The sequence below is a fragment of the Ilyonectria robusta genome (genome assembly GCF_021365365.1).
Source record: "Ilyonectria robusta strain PMI_751 chromosome Unknown BGZ61scaffold_11, whole genome shotgun sequence".
Classification (NCBI taxonomy): domain Eukaryota; kingdom Fungi; phylum Ascomycota; class Sordariomycetes; order Hypocreales; family Nectriaceae; genus Ilyonectria; species Ilyonectria robusta.
In genome coordinates this window covers 1,207,135-1,224,509 of record NW_025764445.1, presented here as the reverse complement: position 1 = coordinate 1,224,509, position 17,375 = coordinate 1,207,135, and the positions used below count along the sequence as shown (strand labels likewise).

The 17,375-nt window shown below is 49.4% G+C and overlaps 7 protein-coding genes across 7 annotated transcripts; 4 read left to right on the top strand and 3 right to left on the bottom strand.

Moving 5' to 3' along the window:
• Window positions 1–2,420: 2,420 nt before the first annotated feature.
• BGZ61DRAFT_494582 (family 1 polysaccharide lyase) lies at window positions 2,421–3,517 on the top strand (the record flags this gene model as incomplete). Its single annotated transcript, XM_046250780.1, has 3 exons — window positions 2,421–2,724; window positions 2,779–3,023; window positions 3,092–3,517. The coding sequence occupies 3 exons, from the start codon at window positions 2,421–2,423 to the stop codon at window positions 3,515–3,517; spliced, it is 975 nt and encodes a 324-aa protein (XP_046103908.1).
• Window positions 3,518–4,217: 700 nt separating this feature from the next.
• BGZ61DRAFT_494581 (chaperonin 10-like protein) lies at window positions 4,218–5,485 on the bottom strand (the record flags this gene model as incomplete). Its single annotated transcript, XM_046250779.1, has 3 exons — window positions 4,218–4,477; window positions 4,534–5,157; window positions 5,209–5,485. 3 exons carry the CDS (start codon window positions 5,483–5,485, stop codon window positions 4,218–4,220), a joined length of 1,161 nt encoding a protein of 386 aa, XP_046103907.1.
• A 1,603-nt stretch (window positions 5,486–7,088) lies between these two features.
• BGZ61DRAFT_533277 (uncharacterized protein) lies at window positions 7,089–9,179 on the top strand (the record flags this gene model as incomplete). The annotated part of the gene is made up of 3 exons (XM_046253983.1): window positions 7,089–7,922; window positions 7,979–8,586; window positions 8,636–9,179. The coding sequence occupies 3 exons, from the start codon at window positions 7,089–7,091 to the stop codon at window positions 9,177–9,179; spliced, it is 1,986 nt and encodes a 661-aa protein (XP_046103906.1).
• A 963-nt stretch (window positions 9,180–10,142) lies between these two features.
• On the top strand, window positions 10,143–11,766 carry BGZ61DRAFT_421747 (uncharacterized protein). Its single transcript, XM_046243513.1, has 2 exons — window positions 10,143–10,285; window positions 10,343–11,766. The coding sequence occupies exons 1-2, from the start codon at window positions 10,226–10,228 to the stop codon at window positions 11,708–11,710; spliced, it is 1,428 nt and encodes a 475-aa protein (XP_046103905.1). The 5' UTR covers window positions 10,143–10,225; the 3' UTR covers window positions 11,711–11,766.
• Window positions 11,767–13,497: 1,731 nt separating this feature from the next.
• BGZ61DRAFT_354039 (uncharacterized protein) lies at window positions 13,498–14,280 on the bottom strand (the record flags this gene model as incomplete). Its single annotated transcript, XM_046240573.1, has 1 exon — window positions 13,498–14,280. One exon carries the CDS (start codon window positions 14,278–14,280, stop codon window positions 13,498–13,500), a length of 783 nt encoding a protein of 260 aa, XP_046103904.1.
• Window positions 14,281–15,008: 728 nt separating this feature from the next.
• Window positions 15,009–16,024, top strand: BGZ61DRAFT_353123 (uncharacterized protein; the record flags this gene model as incomplete). Its single annotated transcript, XM_046240484.1, has 2 exons — window positions 15,009–15,044; window positions 15,098–16,024. The coding sequence occupies 2 exons, from the start codon at window positions 15,009–15,011 to the stop codon at window positions 16,022–16,024; spliced, it is 963 nt and encodes a 320-aa protein (XP_046103903.1).
• A 401-nt stretch (window positions 16,025–16,425) lies between these two features.
• On the bottom strand, window positions 16,426–17,100 carry BGZ61DRAFT_533273 (cytochrome P450; the record flags this gene model as incomplete). The annotated part of the gene is made up of 2 exons (XM_046253982.1): window positions 16,426–16,823; window positions 16,923–17,100. 2 exons carry the CDS (start codon window positions 17,098–17,100, stop codon window positions 16,426–16,428), a joined length of 576 nt encoding a protein of 191 aa, XP_046103902.1.
• Window positions 17,101–17,375: the final 275 nt, after the last annotated feature.

The following is a 17,375-nucleotide window of genomic DNA, read 5'->3' as shown; positions in this document are numbered from 1 at the left end:
AATCGAGTTTTTATCCTCATTGTTGACTTGACTTTGCGCTTACTGCACAAATCGGGCCGAGTCGGCGCAGAGAACCATTTGTTCCTGCTTATTGTCCCTCCAATGAGCCTTGCGGATTGCTTTTAGCCTCGATGAGGTTGCAGCCGAGCTCGTGATCGACAAGGGGGTCGGCTGGATTCGGCAGTCGAACGACCACCAAGCACGAGTTTGATTTGAACGGCTCAAACGAGAGGGAAAAAAACTGGGCAAGGTTCATTCCCCGCCTCACCGCTAAGGACATGGCGATATTTAGTGCGGGGTTTCGGCATGTTGACTACCGAGTTGGTTTCTGCTGGTGCCATTCATCAAGTGGTTGATTTCTTGGTCAAACGAGATGACTCTATGGACTTCATTTTCTGGCATCTTTCTCAGTCACGCAAGTTGAAGCGGCTCGTGGAGCGGTTAATTATATAGGCAACGTACTCTTTCCTTTATTGAACTATTCCTTTTGCGCCTTCTTTTTTGTTCTCGTTAGCATCTGGAATAATTACACCGTGGAGTTCGAGATGAATGATTCTGCGGAGGTGGCGGATGACTGATACCAAACTAGAGCAAGCTGAAGAATATTTTGAGGTATAGTTACGGGTGTAGTGGCAGCAACACTCCTAGAAGCTCAAAGCCATATATATAGCAGAAATCACGTACAGAATTCGGAGGATGATTATTTGATGATTTCTATCTCAATTGAGCATCACATCACCACCATCAAGTTTGAAGATGCGGGGTAATGTTCGCTTAGAAATCTTCCGGTCCAAGCTTGTTCATGCGACACCCCACAGGTGCGGATAGACGTGGATTTATGCATCTCATACGAAGTCACGTCATATTTTTATTCATGTCCCCAATTCGGATTTTATTTTATTCCCGAGTTGTTCTATCTTATCGACAATGTTCTATCTTATCGGACGACGCGTATCCGGCGTTCGCGTGGTGTATGTAGAGAGACGCGGAGGGGACCTAGAAATGCCTTCTTTAGAATGTTCGATTTTAAAACTATTTACTTGGCATGACCAGACGATTCCCGACCAACTGCTTTGCCTGCAGGTCAGAGGGAGTAAATTATTTATCCTGAATCTTACCCATTATTTCAATCTAACACCCAGCTGCGAGAAGTACCCCAGCCCTTACTTATTATAGAAGTCATATTGAAATATCTACTATTTCAAGGCGGCTTACCCTGTACCCGACTGTATGTTTTGCCGCGTCCCGAAGAGAAAACTATCTAAATTTGACAGAACTCTCGGTGCGGATTAATTCATGAGCCGCCGGAAGAAATCCCTATTTTCTACCGTAGCTCATTTTAAAGTGTTACTTCAGGCCGGTATCGTGGATGGTAAGAAAGACTGTGTTTTGTCACGAGTCGCGTTCCCTCCAACACCATGTCCTAGTAAATCCGAAAACTTTACTAGAATATTCCACTGGCTTCCAAAGTCTTGACATCTACAGCATGTTTTTATGACACATTATAAACCTCAAGTCTGAGTAGAATGAGAAGGAATTCGGGGACAAACGAAACGCCGGAAATGCCTGACAGGCAGGGTTCCCCCATCCGGGAAAACCGTCAACGTGTGGATCGTGTCAAGGTCTTGTATGAGACAGGACTTAAGCTTAAATCATACGTTTCGGTACAGTCGGAAAAGGTTATTAAGGGGGCGGAGAAGCCTCAACACCTAATTAACGGCTGGGGTTCTATACGACGTCACCTGTAAGCTGTTCGTTGCCAAGCACGCAAAGACCCTGGGCGCATATTGACCAGCTAGCCCTGATCCGCCTTGCTGAGACGTGTCCAGCTACCCCATTCCGGTAATGGAGATCTACACTCCGAACAGGGTGGTAGCCGCGCCGCGAGCCAGTTTCAAATCCATCTATCAAGCTCGTCGTTTGTGCTTAGCAAAATTTTGGTCCGGATTTTCCACCAACCGCCAAGCATCCCGGTTTTAAATGCACCAATGACGCCTCGACGGCGAGTTGTGTACGCCGTTGCATTCGGTCTTCGGATGACCTGCGTTTCGAATTTAGGGTATCGGATATGGTTTTTAGGCCAGATCGGATACGTTACGGCTGAAAAACAACTTTAATTCCTAATTCAGCGTGTCGAGAGTACCCCAGAGCGGCGAAGCCATGATGTTGTCGTGATCTCGTGTAAGCAGCTGTACCAACAGGGGCAGGTCGTATTATCTGTTGTAGAAACCTCACATAGGGGTTGGATGAGTATAAAACCAGCTTGTTTCGTCCTATTTATCATCTCGGCTTTGTTCAACACACTCTTCTTCTCAACTCGCCTGGCCGACTCTTCAACCTTCATTGACTTTCACTTTATTTGCATCCTTGTTCACCAACTTGTCATCTCCCAATCCCGCAATTACTCTCATCTCTTCATCATGAAGCTTTCCGCCGTCTTCGTTACCTTCCTCGCCACCCTGGTCGTTGGTTCTCCCATCGACTCCACGGATGCCGTTCTTAAGCGTCAAGCTGCCGAGGCCTGCTCTGTAGGCTACTGCACCCAGAATGGAGGCACCACTGGCGGTGCTGCTGGATCTACCATTACTGTAAACACTGTTGCTGCCCTCATCGAGGCTGCTAAGCGTGACGGCCCCCTTACTATCATCGTGTCCGGCCAGCTGAGCGGCAGCGACCGTGTCCGCCCTACCTCTGACAAGACCATTATTGGTGCCGCCGGTAGCTGTATGTTTTCTATGTGGCAAGCTGTGGTGTTTTCGAGATTCTGACCTTTCATAGCCATCACCGGCGTGGGATTCTACGTCCGCCGTCAGAGCAACGTCATCCTCCGCAACCTCAAGATTGCCAAGGTCCTTGCCGAAAACGGTGATGCCATCGGAATCGACGAGTCCACCAATGTCTGGGTCGACCACTGCGACCTTTCTGGAGACCTGAGCGCTGGCAAGGACGACCTTGACGGCCTCCTCGACATCTCCCACGCTGCTGACTGGGTTACCGTCTCCAACACCTACTTCCACGACCACGTATGTTACCCGTCCACAATTAAGTATTGATCGCGAAGGCAAGTCGCTAACCATGGATTCTCCAACAGTGGAAGGGCTCCCTGATCGGACACTCGGATAGCAACGCCGCCCAGGACACTGGCAAGCTCCGCGTCACTTATGCCAACAACTACTGGAAGAACGTCAACAGCCGACAGCCTCTCATTCGATTCGCCACCGTCCACATCGTCAACAACTTCTGGGATACCATGACTCTCTCCGGTGTCAACACCCGCATGGGAGCCCAGGTCCTGGTCCAGAGCTCTGCCTTTGTCAACTCCGCTGAACGTGCTATTTTCTTCGCCGACTCCAAGGAGACTGGATATGCTGTTGTCGAGGATGTTTCTTTCGGTGGCTCCATCAACTCGGCTCCTCTCGGCACGCTCACCTCCGCCAAGCTGCCTTACAAGGTCACTGCCCTGGGCTCTGGCAAGATTGCCAGCACCATCCCCACCACTGCGGGACAGAAGCTGTAAGAAGTCCCAACTCAACAGTAGTGTTGTATTACTCAAGCTTCACTCGCATATTTATGCTGGTGAACGGGTGTTTGAGTATAGGGCCAGGAGCAGCTCGGGACAGGTTCTCGAGAGATAGTGACAAGTTATCTTAGAAGTACATATAGCCGCTGTGTAAATACTTTTGCATTTCGAGAAGGATAAATTGATGCCTCATTACCTTTTTCACGTTACGTTTCATTGCTCTTCATTCAATGAGAAGTGGCCCAAAGAACGGATTTAAGTACAATCCGGTAACTGCCCCAACTATTGGCTATGTATTCACTCGGGAACTACTCAATGCATGTGTCAAAGTCTCCTCTTGCCCCCAATCAATTACATCCATTGTTCTCCTGGTTTATCTCCTTGATTTCTCGATATCGTACGAGTTTGATAACGGTTAAATAGGAATACTCCTATCGCGGAGCTACGTCCCGACCCAATGCGACAGCCCGGTCATATGCTACTTGTGTATCGCTTGCCTGGCGGGCCCCACGGACGGCCCGGGGAAAACTTAAGACGTGAAGAGTATTACGAGTAAAGCAATGTATGGATCAAAGAGCGTGTTCACCTAGCCTAAGTGGTATGCACTGACGGAGGGCGCAGACATTGTGTATATCCAGAGCCAGGGCAAATGACCCTTGCAATGTACCATGTAAAACAATCACGACTAGTGCTCAGCTTATATCTTATAAACCAATTTCTCCGCGCTGACCGGCCGGAGATGAGCCTCCATACTCCGCTGTGAACCATCCCCGGAAGCCAAAGGCGATTGCCGAAGCACGCTGAAACCACCAGAGACAATCTTCTCGATTCCACCTGGCATAAGACGAATAGGAACTGATTGCGGGACGTTGAGGTCTGAAGCCGTACTTTGGCCGATGAACTTGAAGAAAGCAGCTGCGAATTTGCGCGCCTCCTGATCCGCGAGCAGAGTGACACCTTTGCATACGCGTTAGACAGCAGTCACGCCAGAGTGAGAAAAATAATACACTTACCATGGTATTCAATCTCGACTCCAAGGCCCTCCCAAACTGCGCCGATGACAGGCTTAATCTTCAAGGCAGCCATATCAAAGTTGCCAATATTAGGAGTCCGGTAGGCGGCAAACTTGCCGTTGGCGCTCAATGTACTCTCGACATTAGCAACTGTTGGACCAGAAGAAACCGCGTCAATTGCATAAAGAACACCGCTGCCTCCGGTTGCCTGGAGGGCCTCCTCTGTCCAGCTAGACTTCTTGTAATCGACCAAGACGTCGTACTGGTACGGCGCCTCCCGTAACATGGCGTGCTTTGAGGCGCTGGCAGCCCCGATGAGCCGAATCTTTTTACCTGCAGTCTTTTCCGCGATACGGACCAGCTGCGCTGCAAAAAGGCCAACATTGGTTGTCGAACCGTATATCAGGACATTCACGGGCTCTTCTACGCCCTCAAACGTTGGGGTCCCGTAAAACGGACACGGAAAGCCCATGCGGTAGAAGAGACCTTGCGCAGCTGTGAGACCACAGAGATTGACCGTGGCGGCGTTTTCCAACGGCACGTTGGCTGCAACACTCCAAGTCAAGTCGTAGTCTGCTACGACGTACTCGGCATAGGCACCGGGACGGTCGTTGCCAGAGTTTGCTGTGGTTTATTAGATACGACTCTATCCCAAGGGAGCAGAAGAACGCTTACCGCCTTGAACAAACCCAGCGACACGGGCGCCGACAACTGCTCGGGGGTCGTCCACGCTTTTGAGATCCTCGCCGATAGCTGCCACAACACCAACGAAATCCGACCCTACCACACGGGTATCTTGAACAGCCAACGGATGATCCAGGTTCATCACGTCCACCGTATTGAGTGCGACGGCCTGAACCCGAACGAGGATCTGCTTTGGCCCAGGGACTGGCACAGGGACATCTTCGACGGCTAGGGACTGCCCTTTCGGCCTGAAGATCAGAGCCTTCATGGTAGTGCTGGCCGCCATGACTATTAAATCCAATAGTTTTAGATTCAGGAAGAAAACTCTGCACACAGAGCTGGAAGAACTGGGTATTTGGCCAAGTTTCGCCGACACCTCGGAATCGATGTTGCAGAATTCAAGCCAAGGTGGCAAAAGCTCGCTGGGAGACGTTGTTTTATAGATATTCGTACATCGAGGAGGTCTTTGAAATTCCTTGCTGCTTATCGGTGCTTGAGCGGACTGTCTAACAAATCTAGCACCAGCACACCAGCACACACATAGTCACACGATGGAGCAATACAATCAATTTGACCCAATCAGACAGAATCGACATCTAAACACGCGGAAACTCTACGCCGAACATTTACGACTAGATATCCCCCGGTCTCAAACCAAAAGTTAGAGTTGGTCATTCGGAACGCTAGCCTCATGTAGACACTGAGTGAGTTGGCGGTTGGGTGATTCCGTGCGAATAGCAAGGTCTGGTTTCAATCCTCGGCACGACCGGCTAAAATAAGTTTCGTAAGGGCGTTTGCGCAGTGCGATCTGGAGCTTGATGGGTGTGGCTAGTGCTTGACAGCCAGGCTACGGTCTGATGGATATCGGAACATCCTTGACCTAGAGATTATGGTGGGTACAATTTATCGTGACCCTTCCTGCAGCCCACTCGATCCCTGATTGCTCAATTGCAGTGACGGGCTAAGTCTGGCAACTTGAATTAGATCACTTCCATATCACTAGTAGTACCAGTGGGCCATTTGATCCCCATTTCTCAAGGTTGCAAAGCCTAAGCTGAGGCTCGTTCCTTCGTTGGAGCGGTTATAAACTGAATACGGTTAGGCTTCCGGTCTCCACCCATGAGACGACCTCTAAGTCATGCAGATACATAGAACGTTCTGGCTTTTGTTGATATGGCCTGAAGACCTATACCGAGCGTAACGGTTTTAACGACACTGAATTCGGCACCGCAGATTAGGTTGATGACGTGACAAACTCCTCAGGATGGAGCACTGGGTGCCCTACGACCCTTGTGATTTTCGTCTGGATTCCAAAGAAGCCGATACGAGAGAATATTAGCCGAGCCCGCGCTTGGTGGGATGTGAGAATCAGGCTCTGCCAGTTGTCAGAAGGCTGCCTCTCCCCACTCAAACCAGAAGATGCTATTAATTATGATGCCTGCCTGGCCGCAGGCTCCTCTTTAATATCATTATCATAAGAGGCATTGAGGCTGTCCCGAACATGCAACTCTCTTGATAAGAAACTCCCCTTGCTGAGCCTTGTCCCTTGTTTCCAGCCAGGCAGCACTGGGCGTCGTCTCTCTTTCTCTCAGAGCCCTACATAGTATTTCTCACTGAATGGTCTAACCTTGTAGAGAGCCATAGTTTCACGGGCGTATGCGCCTTCAAGGTCATGGGTACCCATGAGCCTAGTGCATCCCCCTTTTGAGACCGATTTGCCACTCCTCTTATCGGAATACGGAAAATGCCAAGACTGTGTCTGGCATTTAAAATCCACGTCTTCTATCTCCCAAATGAAAGGGTGATTAATAGCGGTTGGACGATGGCTTCGGTAGCGCGACTTGATCAGCTCCAGCAACTCTCATAACAACATGTCGAGCGACGTTCTCAACTTCAACAAGCCCTGCCGTGTTTGTCGCCGCCGAAAGGTTCGTTGCGATAAGAAGCAGCCCTGCAACAACTGTGTCCGTCATGGAGTCCAATGTGTCTATGAAGCCCCGCCCGAATCTGCCATGAGCCAACAGCTGCTTCAAAAGAGGGTCGAGCGGTTAGAACGTATAGTGGAAGACCTGATCGCCTTGTCTCTCCCCGACTCAGCTCTCCAACTCTCTCAGCGAAACAGTTGCCCATCTGGAAACAGCCCTTTCAGTAGTCCTGGTCTTGGTTCAGACACTCCTGCTGATAATGAAAGCCATATATTTCGGCTAGGAAACTCCGATCACATGGGACCGCATCCATCGATGAGCATCGACCACTTCATCTATGAACCCTGCCATCTTAACATCAATTTTGATAATAGTGCTGATGATGAGATGTGGAACTGGCCTCTACACCCAATGAGCCCTAAGACCAGAAATACATCTTACTTTCATCTTCCGAGATGTAAGGAAGATGTGCTGATGAACCATTTTTTCGACCATGTTGAACCTTTCATTCGAATCAGCCATAAGGGACACTACTGGCAAATGGTGGCAGACTATCGACAAGGCAATTGCATTTCCGCTGGTGAAGTGGAGGCTCTTATGTCCGCTACGCAATACATCACCGCAACAGTTCTACCGGCATCGATCATCCAGGAGCAGATTGGCGTGGCTAGATCGGAACTGAGCAACCAACTTCAGCAGAAGACTGAACTCGCACTTCAACGGGCGGACCTGATGAGGAGCCGAAATACCATCCTCTTTAATGCTCTACTCTATTACATTGTACATGAACATGTTTCGTCCTTACTTTTATCCGTGCCTAACTAATCGGTGAACAGACCTGTCAGTTCCATACTGGGAATGCTGAAGTAGGCTCGGGTTTGCTTGGTCTTGCAGCGAGTATTGCTAGGCGGATCGGCATACAGAGAGATCCGGCGTACTACGGCTGCGGGCCGTGGATTGCTGAGATGAGGCGACGGATGTGGGGCCATATCGCTACTCTGGACGCACAGTTTGCTAACATAGACGGCTTGGAATCAGTCATGTTGACTATCGGTGATGTTCACCAGTCGCACAACGCCAATGATGCGGACTGGAAAGTGTCCACGTTAGTGGGAACCGACCCTGGACCTCGCGATGGGGAAGGATTTAGCGACGCGACGGTACCTCTCATAAGAAGGGAACTCAGTAAGGCGTGCCACAACCTTTTCAAGGCCCAGGGAACAATATCAAATTGCAAAGATCTCGTGGCGATTGTTGACGAAACCGAGAAATACCTTCGGTGCAAGTTCATTCAGCACTTCGACGGATCCAATTCAATGCAACTGGTCATCACCCATTGGTACAATGCGATGATCAAGTTGTTACATGTCTTGATACTCTACTTCCATGCGTCACCATCAAAAGTAAAGTTGCAATGTCACGTGTTTGAGCAACTCCAAGGCCGGTGAGCATACATCCCTACGTTTTAAATTTCCCCCTACTAACAATCCCAGGCTCTATGATGATTGTCTCGCTTGTCTTGAGGAATTTGAGTGTGGAGAAAAGGCAGCAATCTCGAATCATTGGCAGTGGGCCTTCAGATGGCCAATTCCGATTCATTGCATTGCGGGCCTGCTTCTGGGTCTCGCGCGCCGGCCTGACCACGGGGATACAGATCGGGCATGGAAGCAGATTGATGTTGTCTTCCAGCGCTACAACAACGAGGATATCTCCGTGGCCGAGGTTCTTGCATGGAACTCCGTCGAGAACTTGTGCGACCAAGCAATGCTAAAGCACCCGAACCGCGCGCACGAGGGCCGGTCATATGTCGAACGCATTCACAAAACTGCTCCTGTGACGGCCTGGGAGCCGCATAGATCTGATGCGGTGTCTTACGACGGCATGGGTTTCTCGAGCTTAGACGAAAACATCAGGCAGTCCAACTTATCCCACAGATTTTCAGGAGAAGGCATGGATTCGGGTTTCTCGACTGGCGATATTGAAGCACTTTTCTGCAACTTGGATAAAGATAGCGAATTTCTACCTACAGACTTCTAAAATCCACATTCTCTTGGCGGGGTACCAACTTGAATGACCCTGTAGTGTCAAATTATAGAAAGGACCCAGTGTGAGCAAGATCTCAAATCTTTTACGGGGGGGGCTGAGAGGCTAACTGAACCGCCAGACATGCAATATCGCCGCCTGAAAGATCTATGAGTCACCGAGCGATAACATTGGTCAGACAATGTGATGCGTGAATTTGTTCTACAAGAACAGCGCTGTATCTGACTGAGATTGAGGCGGATAGAGCCATGTCTTCTGGTTTGGCAACAATTGGCGATAGTGTCTTGGAGCAACTGATAGTTCCGACAGCAATAGAACCCGCCCCTATCACCTTCTACCCGAGGAGAAAATAAAAGAGGAGGAAAGACACGAAGAAAAGCACTTGCCATCTTGTTTGATATCATGTTTGTCGATATAGTTGATTCCCTTTAGCGATTTTCAAGATATACCAGAGGAAGAACCTCCACCTGTTTGTAACTCCTTCTTTAAGCCCTTGTTTCAAGTTCTCGGATGCAGGAAATGTATGAAGCAAAAAAATCGTCATCTTATCCAGGAACCATGGATATAGTCGTATTCTCGCGGCAGAATGGGAATTGTTCCAATGATCCAGAGAGCTAGTAACGGGACTGAAGACGCAATCATCAGGGTCCTGCAGCCTACACCTATTTCGCCGCAGAGTACGTAAGAGCACGTAAGCTTGGCTAGATCCGGGGTCTCAGTGATCCCTGCTACATACAATACACTCTCTTTGAAGCATCTAGCTGTCGTAATAGTATCAGTAGCCTAGAAGTTAAGGTTAGACACTCCGGAACGCTAACTATTTCAGAGCAAGCGTTTATGATGGAGACTCCGCAACGCTTACCTGATCAAGGCAAGCTTATATCGGTTGAGACTCCGGAACGCTAGCCAAATACAGGCAAGTTGAGGCCTTCGGCAATGTCGGGTTCTTATTGCAGAGATTACTTCGAGATCTCTCCAAAACATTCTGGCACATTCAACCGGAGTACAAGCAGTTCACAGCCGACTTTCGTGAATGAATTATGGTGAACTACGGTCAGCCGTCACGGGACTGTCTTCCCTGCCGGAAGAGGAAACTCCGAGTACGTACACTCCCCTGCCACTCCAAACTCGACGTCATTGACCTAACGTGATGACAGTGTGACCTTCTGGTCGAGGGCTGTGGACAATGCCGGAGAGCTCGGATCAAATGCCATGGATACCGCGATCGCCAAAGTCTTCTCTTCCGCGATGAGACCCGCTCTACCCAGCAAAAGGTGTTGGCACGTCAGGCCGCCGCCCAAGCCGTCACTCAATCGTCCGCTCCCCAAGGAATGGAATTCGGTTGGGATGTCCGCGCTCGATATCTCTTTGTTTCCACCTACGTTCTCGGATTCTCCCACAGTCTCGGATCAGTAGCTCCGCTCTGCAATAAGGCGTCTGCAGCTAGCCATCTATCTGCAAGTCTTGAGGCGACTAGCTTAGCTTTTATGGCGAATCAGTTGCATGCTCCTGACTTAATGCAACTAGCTAATGCCAGCTATTATAAGGCTATACAGAAGCTCGGACAAGCTCTAGCGGGGCTGTCAGCCTCTGGAGTAGAAGAGGCCCTTCAATCTGTTTTGCTTCTCGACCAGTATGAAAAGATAGTCCATCGAAGCCCTCAAAGCTCATCCTCATGGATGAGTCATATATATGGAGGATTATCCTTAATCGCCCCATATACACAAGAACGACACCTAAGCCCTACTAGATGCCAACTCGAGGCCCGCTTAATTACAAGCTTAACTGTCAGTTCTGCAGCAATAGCTGTCCGAGTACCAGCTGCAGTAGAAGACTTATACTGCCACCTGAACTCTCATCTAAGTGGTGTCAAGTGGGAATTCTTGGGTATTTTATTCCAAGTTGTTAACCTGCAAGCTGATATTCACAGCGGTGGGGATAACAACCTGGTCCAGAGAGCAACTCAGTTAGACAAACTTCTTCTCAACTTGGAGTTGAAAATGCCGTCATCCTGGAGGCCCCACCAGATCTCTCCTGCCAAGCCTCATCCACTTATCTTTGGCACTCATTACGAAATTTTCGCGGACCACTTCATTACCCAGGTCAACAATGGTATCCGCGTGGCACGCCTGATAGTCAACAACATTGTTATAAAGCATACTCCATTCGACAGGTACGAGGCCAGCTCTTGCAGCAAAATCCTGGCTACGGTTATGGACCTTACGCAGCAGATTTGCGCCACTGTACCCCAATTCCTCCTCCCAGAGACAAATTCAGGTCACACTATACCTTTCTCATCACGACAGAGCTTACAGTGCTATGTTCTACTTGCTCCTCTCTACATGGCCTATCAGACTTCAAACGACATCCTCATGCGAGACTGGATTATTCAATGTCTCACATATATGGCGGAAACTGGGAGGATGAAGGTGGCACAGGATGTTGCTGACCTGATAAAAAGTGACCAAAACTTGGACTACTGGCTCGTCTATGCCATGGTCGGTAGCTATGCGCTGGCAGCATGAATAAAGTTCAGAGAATACGTCTTTTAGGTATAATAATAACACCCTTACGCTTCTAGGGATGCTTGTCAGGGATTGTCAAAAACTTCCCTTCATGTTTGCCTACTCAGTAATACACGATGGAAGTGCGCCGTATTTCCACTTCTGCACTAATCACAGCCCTCAGATCTCTACTTCTTATTTCGTTTCCAGAAATGCGGCGCACTTTAATCGTGCTTTACTGAGTAGGTAGAGTTTATTTACATGTTGCGAGTAGGATGATGGGTCAATTCTACAGGCTAGATCTTTTTTTCGTCTGATATCGCTGACGTGAGTAGTAACGGTGGTGGCAGCAGTGGCAGAGTGTGCCGTAGTGGTGGCGATATTACCACCGCCATAGCTAGCTATATAATAGACGATGCGATGCAATAAATGGCCAACAAGTAGTTGCTAGAGATTGCGGTTACGAGCCCGTTTGTTTGAAGGATTAGGAATGAGTCAATGTAGGAAACGATGAGCCCCAAGTAACCCCAAGTGACTAGAGGTTGAACTATAACGAAATCACTGTCGTCATTCTGCTCTACAGTTGTTCTGTTCCAGTGGGGTGCGATCCCATGGCGTTATTAGCTGAAAAGCTAACTCCAACTTAGGGTGAGCAGTTGCGATAGTCGAACAACCACTGGATGAAGTAGATGAGTCACGATGCCGTCATGAGTTCGTCGACTTCCTCCGGCTCCTGACTCAGGACCAGGCATTCAGCAACGTGTCCACATTGGCAACGAGTCGCGACGAACTTGACACCCGGAGAGCCCCGGATCCGATATCTATGTTCCTATCTATGTCAAATTCGTATTTTGACTAGCATATTCGGCGTTACATTCAAAGGGAACTACGTTTAGATCCCAAGTTCACTCCCTAGCCCCTTGACCAATGTTAGAGTGTTGAAGAAGCGCTCCCGCATAGGGCGAAAGGAATGGAAGTGAGATATTTCTTTCATGAAATACCAAGGCACTGATTTGTGAAACTAGCTAACTGACATAGGTTTCATTAGGCGGCATGCTAGTTGGCAATCCTCTGAAGGCTCAACCAGCCCTCGGCTATCCACGCAGCCTTCACTAGCCTACCGGAGACATTGGACGAGACCTACGAGAGGATTCTTTGCAGCATTTGGGAAGAGCCTAAAAGGTTGGCCTGTCGAGCCCTTGTACTTTTTTGTGCAAGCGCGAAAGCCCAATAATGACGGTCGAAAACTTCTTCGAGGCTGTAATTTGGGGAGACGTGGAGAACAAGTACCTACGGGACCAGTTGTTCGGCGTAGACAGTCTCCAGGGGACTCGCATATGTTTGGTCACGGTCTGCCAAGAGACTGAACCTTTCGCTGTGACGACGACGCTTGGAAACTCTTACACATACAACGGGCGAATAATCAAGCTGGCCCATGACACCGTCAAGAAGTTTCTTGTTTTGGAGCGATTTCGGGTTGGCCCGGCGAGGGGCTCTCGGACTAGAGCTGGCAAGTTTGCTTCAACATGAGCTACCAAATGTTCCCAAGAGCTGAAACTGGAAATTATCTGGAAAAGACGACAATTGCACGTTGATTGGAGTTGAGAAGCGATGGATTATGCGATGCAAGGGGTGAGTAGGGCGTCAGTAAGATACATGCTTACTATGGAACCTAAGGATTGGTATGTCTATGATTGTCGAAGCGGTTATATTCCCTTGCAACAGCCAAGCGAGCTTCTGAAGCTGGATTGGCAAAATAAACCTGATACCAAGTCTATGGCTACCCCTGTTGCCCCGGCTATTTCAACCTAGGCGGGAAGCTTCAGACCAACAACTTTCTCGCACGCTTCAACGACCTTATCCTGCAAGCTCACATCTCCTGACAAGGGAAGAGGAGTGGCTTGCTTTCGCTTAGGGTCAAAGTACTTGCCAGTGAGACTCTGATCGTAGTCCCCTTCAGCCAACATGACGTACGTCTCCACGCCGTCCTCTAACTTGTCAGGGGCTCCCTCGCCTCCAACCTTGGTGGCAACCCATCCCGGGTGAACCGAAAGAACCGACGTGTTCTTGAGTCTTCTCGCAAAGGCATTTGCAAGCAGCATCACATGCAGCTTGGAATCGCAATAGGCGGGGAAGTCCTGGAAAGCACTCTCGCCACGCTCCAACCAAAAAATGTCATCGGCGCTGAGATTGGTGGCATCGCGGTGCAGTTGAGAGGAAATGAAGATGAGTCGCTTGGGGGGGTTCAAGAGGCTGGCGAGAATATAGGGGGCCAGAACGTTGACAACAACCATAGCCGGGATGCCAGTATCGGCCGTCTTGCGGAAAGGACCGTAGAGCATGCCGGCGTTGAGGATGATGGCATCAAAGTCCCCAGTAGCATTGACTTCTTCGGCGAGCTTCTTTGTCTCCGAAACGTTGGACAGATCCGCAATAAATACTCCAGCCGCGCCGGGACAGGCCGCCTTGGCATCGGCAGCACGCTTGGCATTGCGGGCGTGTAAATAAACGGTGTGCTTGCGTTGAACCAGCTGACGAGCAGCCTCGAGGCCGAAGCCGTCGGCAGAACCAGTGATGAGAATGCGGGCCATTGTGCGATGGAATTGATTCATGAGATGGTAGGAATGATATGGAGACTCAAACACGAGGGATGAACAGTGCAATATGTAGTAGCCAGAGAACGAGCTGCTTGGTGTTTGTCTACCATCAGACAATTCCGAAACAATACAAGGTGTACTCGGAACCTCCAGAATGCTAGCCGAATTCAGGTAGGTCAGTCATTATTAAGCCTCAAAGAACAACTCAGAATAAGTTGACGTGGGTTGAGAGCTCCGGAAAGCTAGCCTAATTAAGGTAGGTCAGTCATGATTAAACCCCGAAGAACAAATCAGAATGAGTTGACATGGGTTGAGGGCTCCGGAACGCTAGCCTAATTATAGAAAGTCGTCGTGATTCTTTTGTAGGACTCCGGAACTCTAGCCGAAGGGAGTTTCTGACTAGCTTTACGACGTTTCGATCATGACACAATACAGACTCCTCTCAACACTGAAGGACTGAAGTTCTGCAACAACACGACATACTGCGAAATCTGTGAGTCCCGCTGCTGATGACAAATAAACTGATTAAAAATCAATATGAGTGTCACTCCGTGGAGTTTGCGATTGCTAACAATGTTGAAGATCGACTTAGTCCCGAGTAACAAGCCTATAAAATGTCACTCTGCCTTCTCTCCTACCCATTCCTGCAATCAACCTCCTTTCGAATCATCGATAATCAACAAGACTCACTCAAGCACCTGCTTCCATCTATTCTATGAACCATGGCACAACGTGTTGAAAGAGTCGCCATTGTTGGTGTGAGTGAAAGCTTCACCTGCACTTAGATGCTCATACTGACTATTCTCGATAGGCGAGTGGCCAGATAGGGTCCTTCTTCGTCGAAGAATTATTTAAAACCGGCAAGCATACAGTTACCGCCATCACGCGCTCCGCCAGCTCCACAGGATTTCCTGCCGGTGTCAACATCGCAACTGTTGATTATGACGACCAAGCATCCCTTGTTGCCGCACTCGAGGGCCAGCAGTTTCTCATCATCACTATGGCATTGACGGCTCCTAGGGACTCGCAGGAGAAGCTAATTCGAGCCGCTGCCAAAGCAGGGGTGCCGTATGTCATGCCAAATTGGTATGGTGTTGACTTTGCCAACAAAGTGCTCCTCGCGGACTGTCCCTTTCCACCGCAACTGACAGGAACTACTGCTCTGATCGAGGAGCTTGGTGTGAGTTCCTGGATCATATTGAGCTGTGGTATGTGGTACGAGTACAGCCTCTCGGTCGGGCTTGATACGTTCGGCATCGACATAAAAAATCGCGAGGTTATCTGGATTGACGAGGGCGAGACTATGATCAATGTCAGCAGCTATCGACAATGTGGCAGAGCCATCTCAGGGTTACTGAGCCTTGAAGAAATACCTGCTCAGGGAGAAGACGCATCGCGTAGTCTCAGCCAGTTTTCCAACCACGTCGCCTACATTTCCAGCTTCAGGCTGAGCCAGAAGGACATTTTCGAGAGCGTCAAGCGGGTAACGGGAACCTCGAACGCGGATTGGAAGTTCAGCAAAGAGACAGCAGTGGGACGCTGGAAGGAAGCGGCTGACAGAATTCAAAAGGGAGATTGGTCGGCTTTTCTCAAGCAGTTATACAGTCGAGTATTTTTCCCCGATGGCAGCGCTGATATTGCGGGGAAGAGAGTGGTAAACAATGACCTTCTTGGGCTACCGTTGCAAGATCTTGACGAACTCACTAGGGCAGCTATAGTATTAGTAGAAGCTGTATAGGTGAATGCATTAGTTTCCCTTGATAAGGGAACCTCGTATTTGAATTTACTGCATTTTCATTATGTATATCCCGCCGCGACATAATCAGCACCCCAGTGTCCAGTGACGCAATTTCCTACTACCGTATTCACCGCCAAACGGCGTATACTTAGGCTAGTTTATTGGCGAGGGTTTCCTGTGTAGACCCGCACTGCTCGCCGCGAAGGAAGCGGCACGATGCGTATAGCTTGGTTCTGTAAGACGCTGGCTAATAACAGTGTCAACTTGATGGAATTCATATTCCGAAACCGAAACTTAACAAGGAGGTATTAATGCATTGGGGGGGGGGGGGGGCAGGTAATGAATTTCATATTCCGATTGACGATACCTTCCAAGCCTTACACTCCCTCTCACTTTCGGCTTCAAAACTTGACAGACAACCCTTCCTGCATCATGAACCAATAATCATCGAATCCGTACGTCTTTCCGTCATCTACCAATTCCATATTAGAATGCAGCAATAGAGTTGGAATCAACTTGGTCATCTCCATGATGCTAATCCATCTGCCACTGCACGTATGAGAACCGTGTCCAAAGGTGAAGAAGGCACGGTTCATCTCTCGCAGCCGTTCCTCATCTGAGACAGACGGTGACCATCTATCCAACCAGAAGCCATCCGGGTCCGTATAAATCTCAGGGTTTCGATGAAGAACCCATGGGTTGAGACCAACTTCGACTCCTCCGGAGATTTGGTAACCGCACAGTTGTGCGCCCTCAGCAGGCACCGTCCGCGCCAACAGCATGCCGACCGACGGATGGACTAGCATGCCTTCTTAGATAACGAAGCCAAGATACGGCAGGGCATGCGCCTGTGCAAAGCTAACAGGCAACGAGAGGTTTGCATCTCGGATCTCGCTACGCAGCTTGGCACATACGTCTGGGTTCTTGAGTACGTGGTAGACGATAGATCGCATGGCCGTGGCTGTGGTATCGCTTCCAGCTGTGATGTTTCCAAAGGCGTGCGTCATTATCTCCCGGTCGTGGAGGAGCTTGGGGTTGGATTTCTGGTTGAGTAGAAGGCGTTGAAGAAAGGTCATGGGGGCCTTCTTCCGAAGTGCGTTCGCGGGCGTTTTCAACCTCGGCCGCAACTAACTGTGCCAGGTCTTTCTCGCCCTGGCCAGTTAGGCTTCTGAATGCCCACATGGCGATCAGTGGCTTAAAGATCCGGAACTGGAAAGATCGTGTGATTTGCCCAAACTATATGACACGTCAGCTCATTGGAAGCATTCCTCTTCATTCGAGAGTGCAGCTCCTTGTTGGTGAGGATGAACGGGTCTGGGAGTATATTGATGATTGTCCGGTGGAATTGCGA

Bases quoted from the DNA above. Each gene is read 5' to 3' on its own strand.
- BGZ61DRAFT_421747 (XM_046243513.1), top strand. From the start codon at position 10,226: ATGGTGAACTACGGTCAGCCGTCACGGGACTGTCTTCCCTGCCGGAAG. The intron at 10,286-10,342 runs GTACGTACACTC...ACGTGATGACAG, and splicing joins GCCGGAAGAGGAAACTCCGA to TGTGACCTTCTGGTCGAGGG.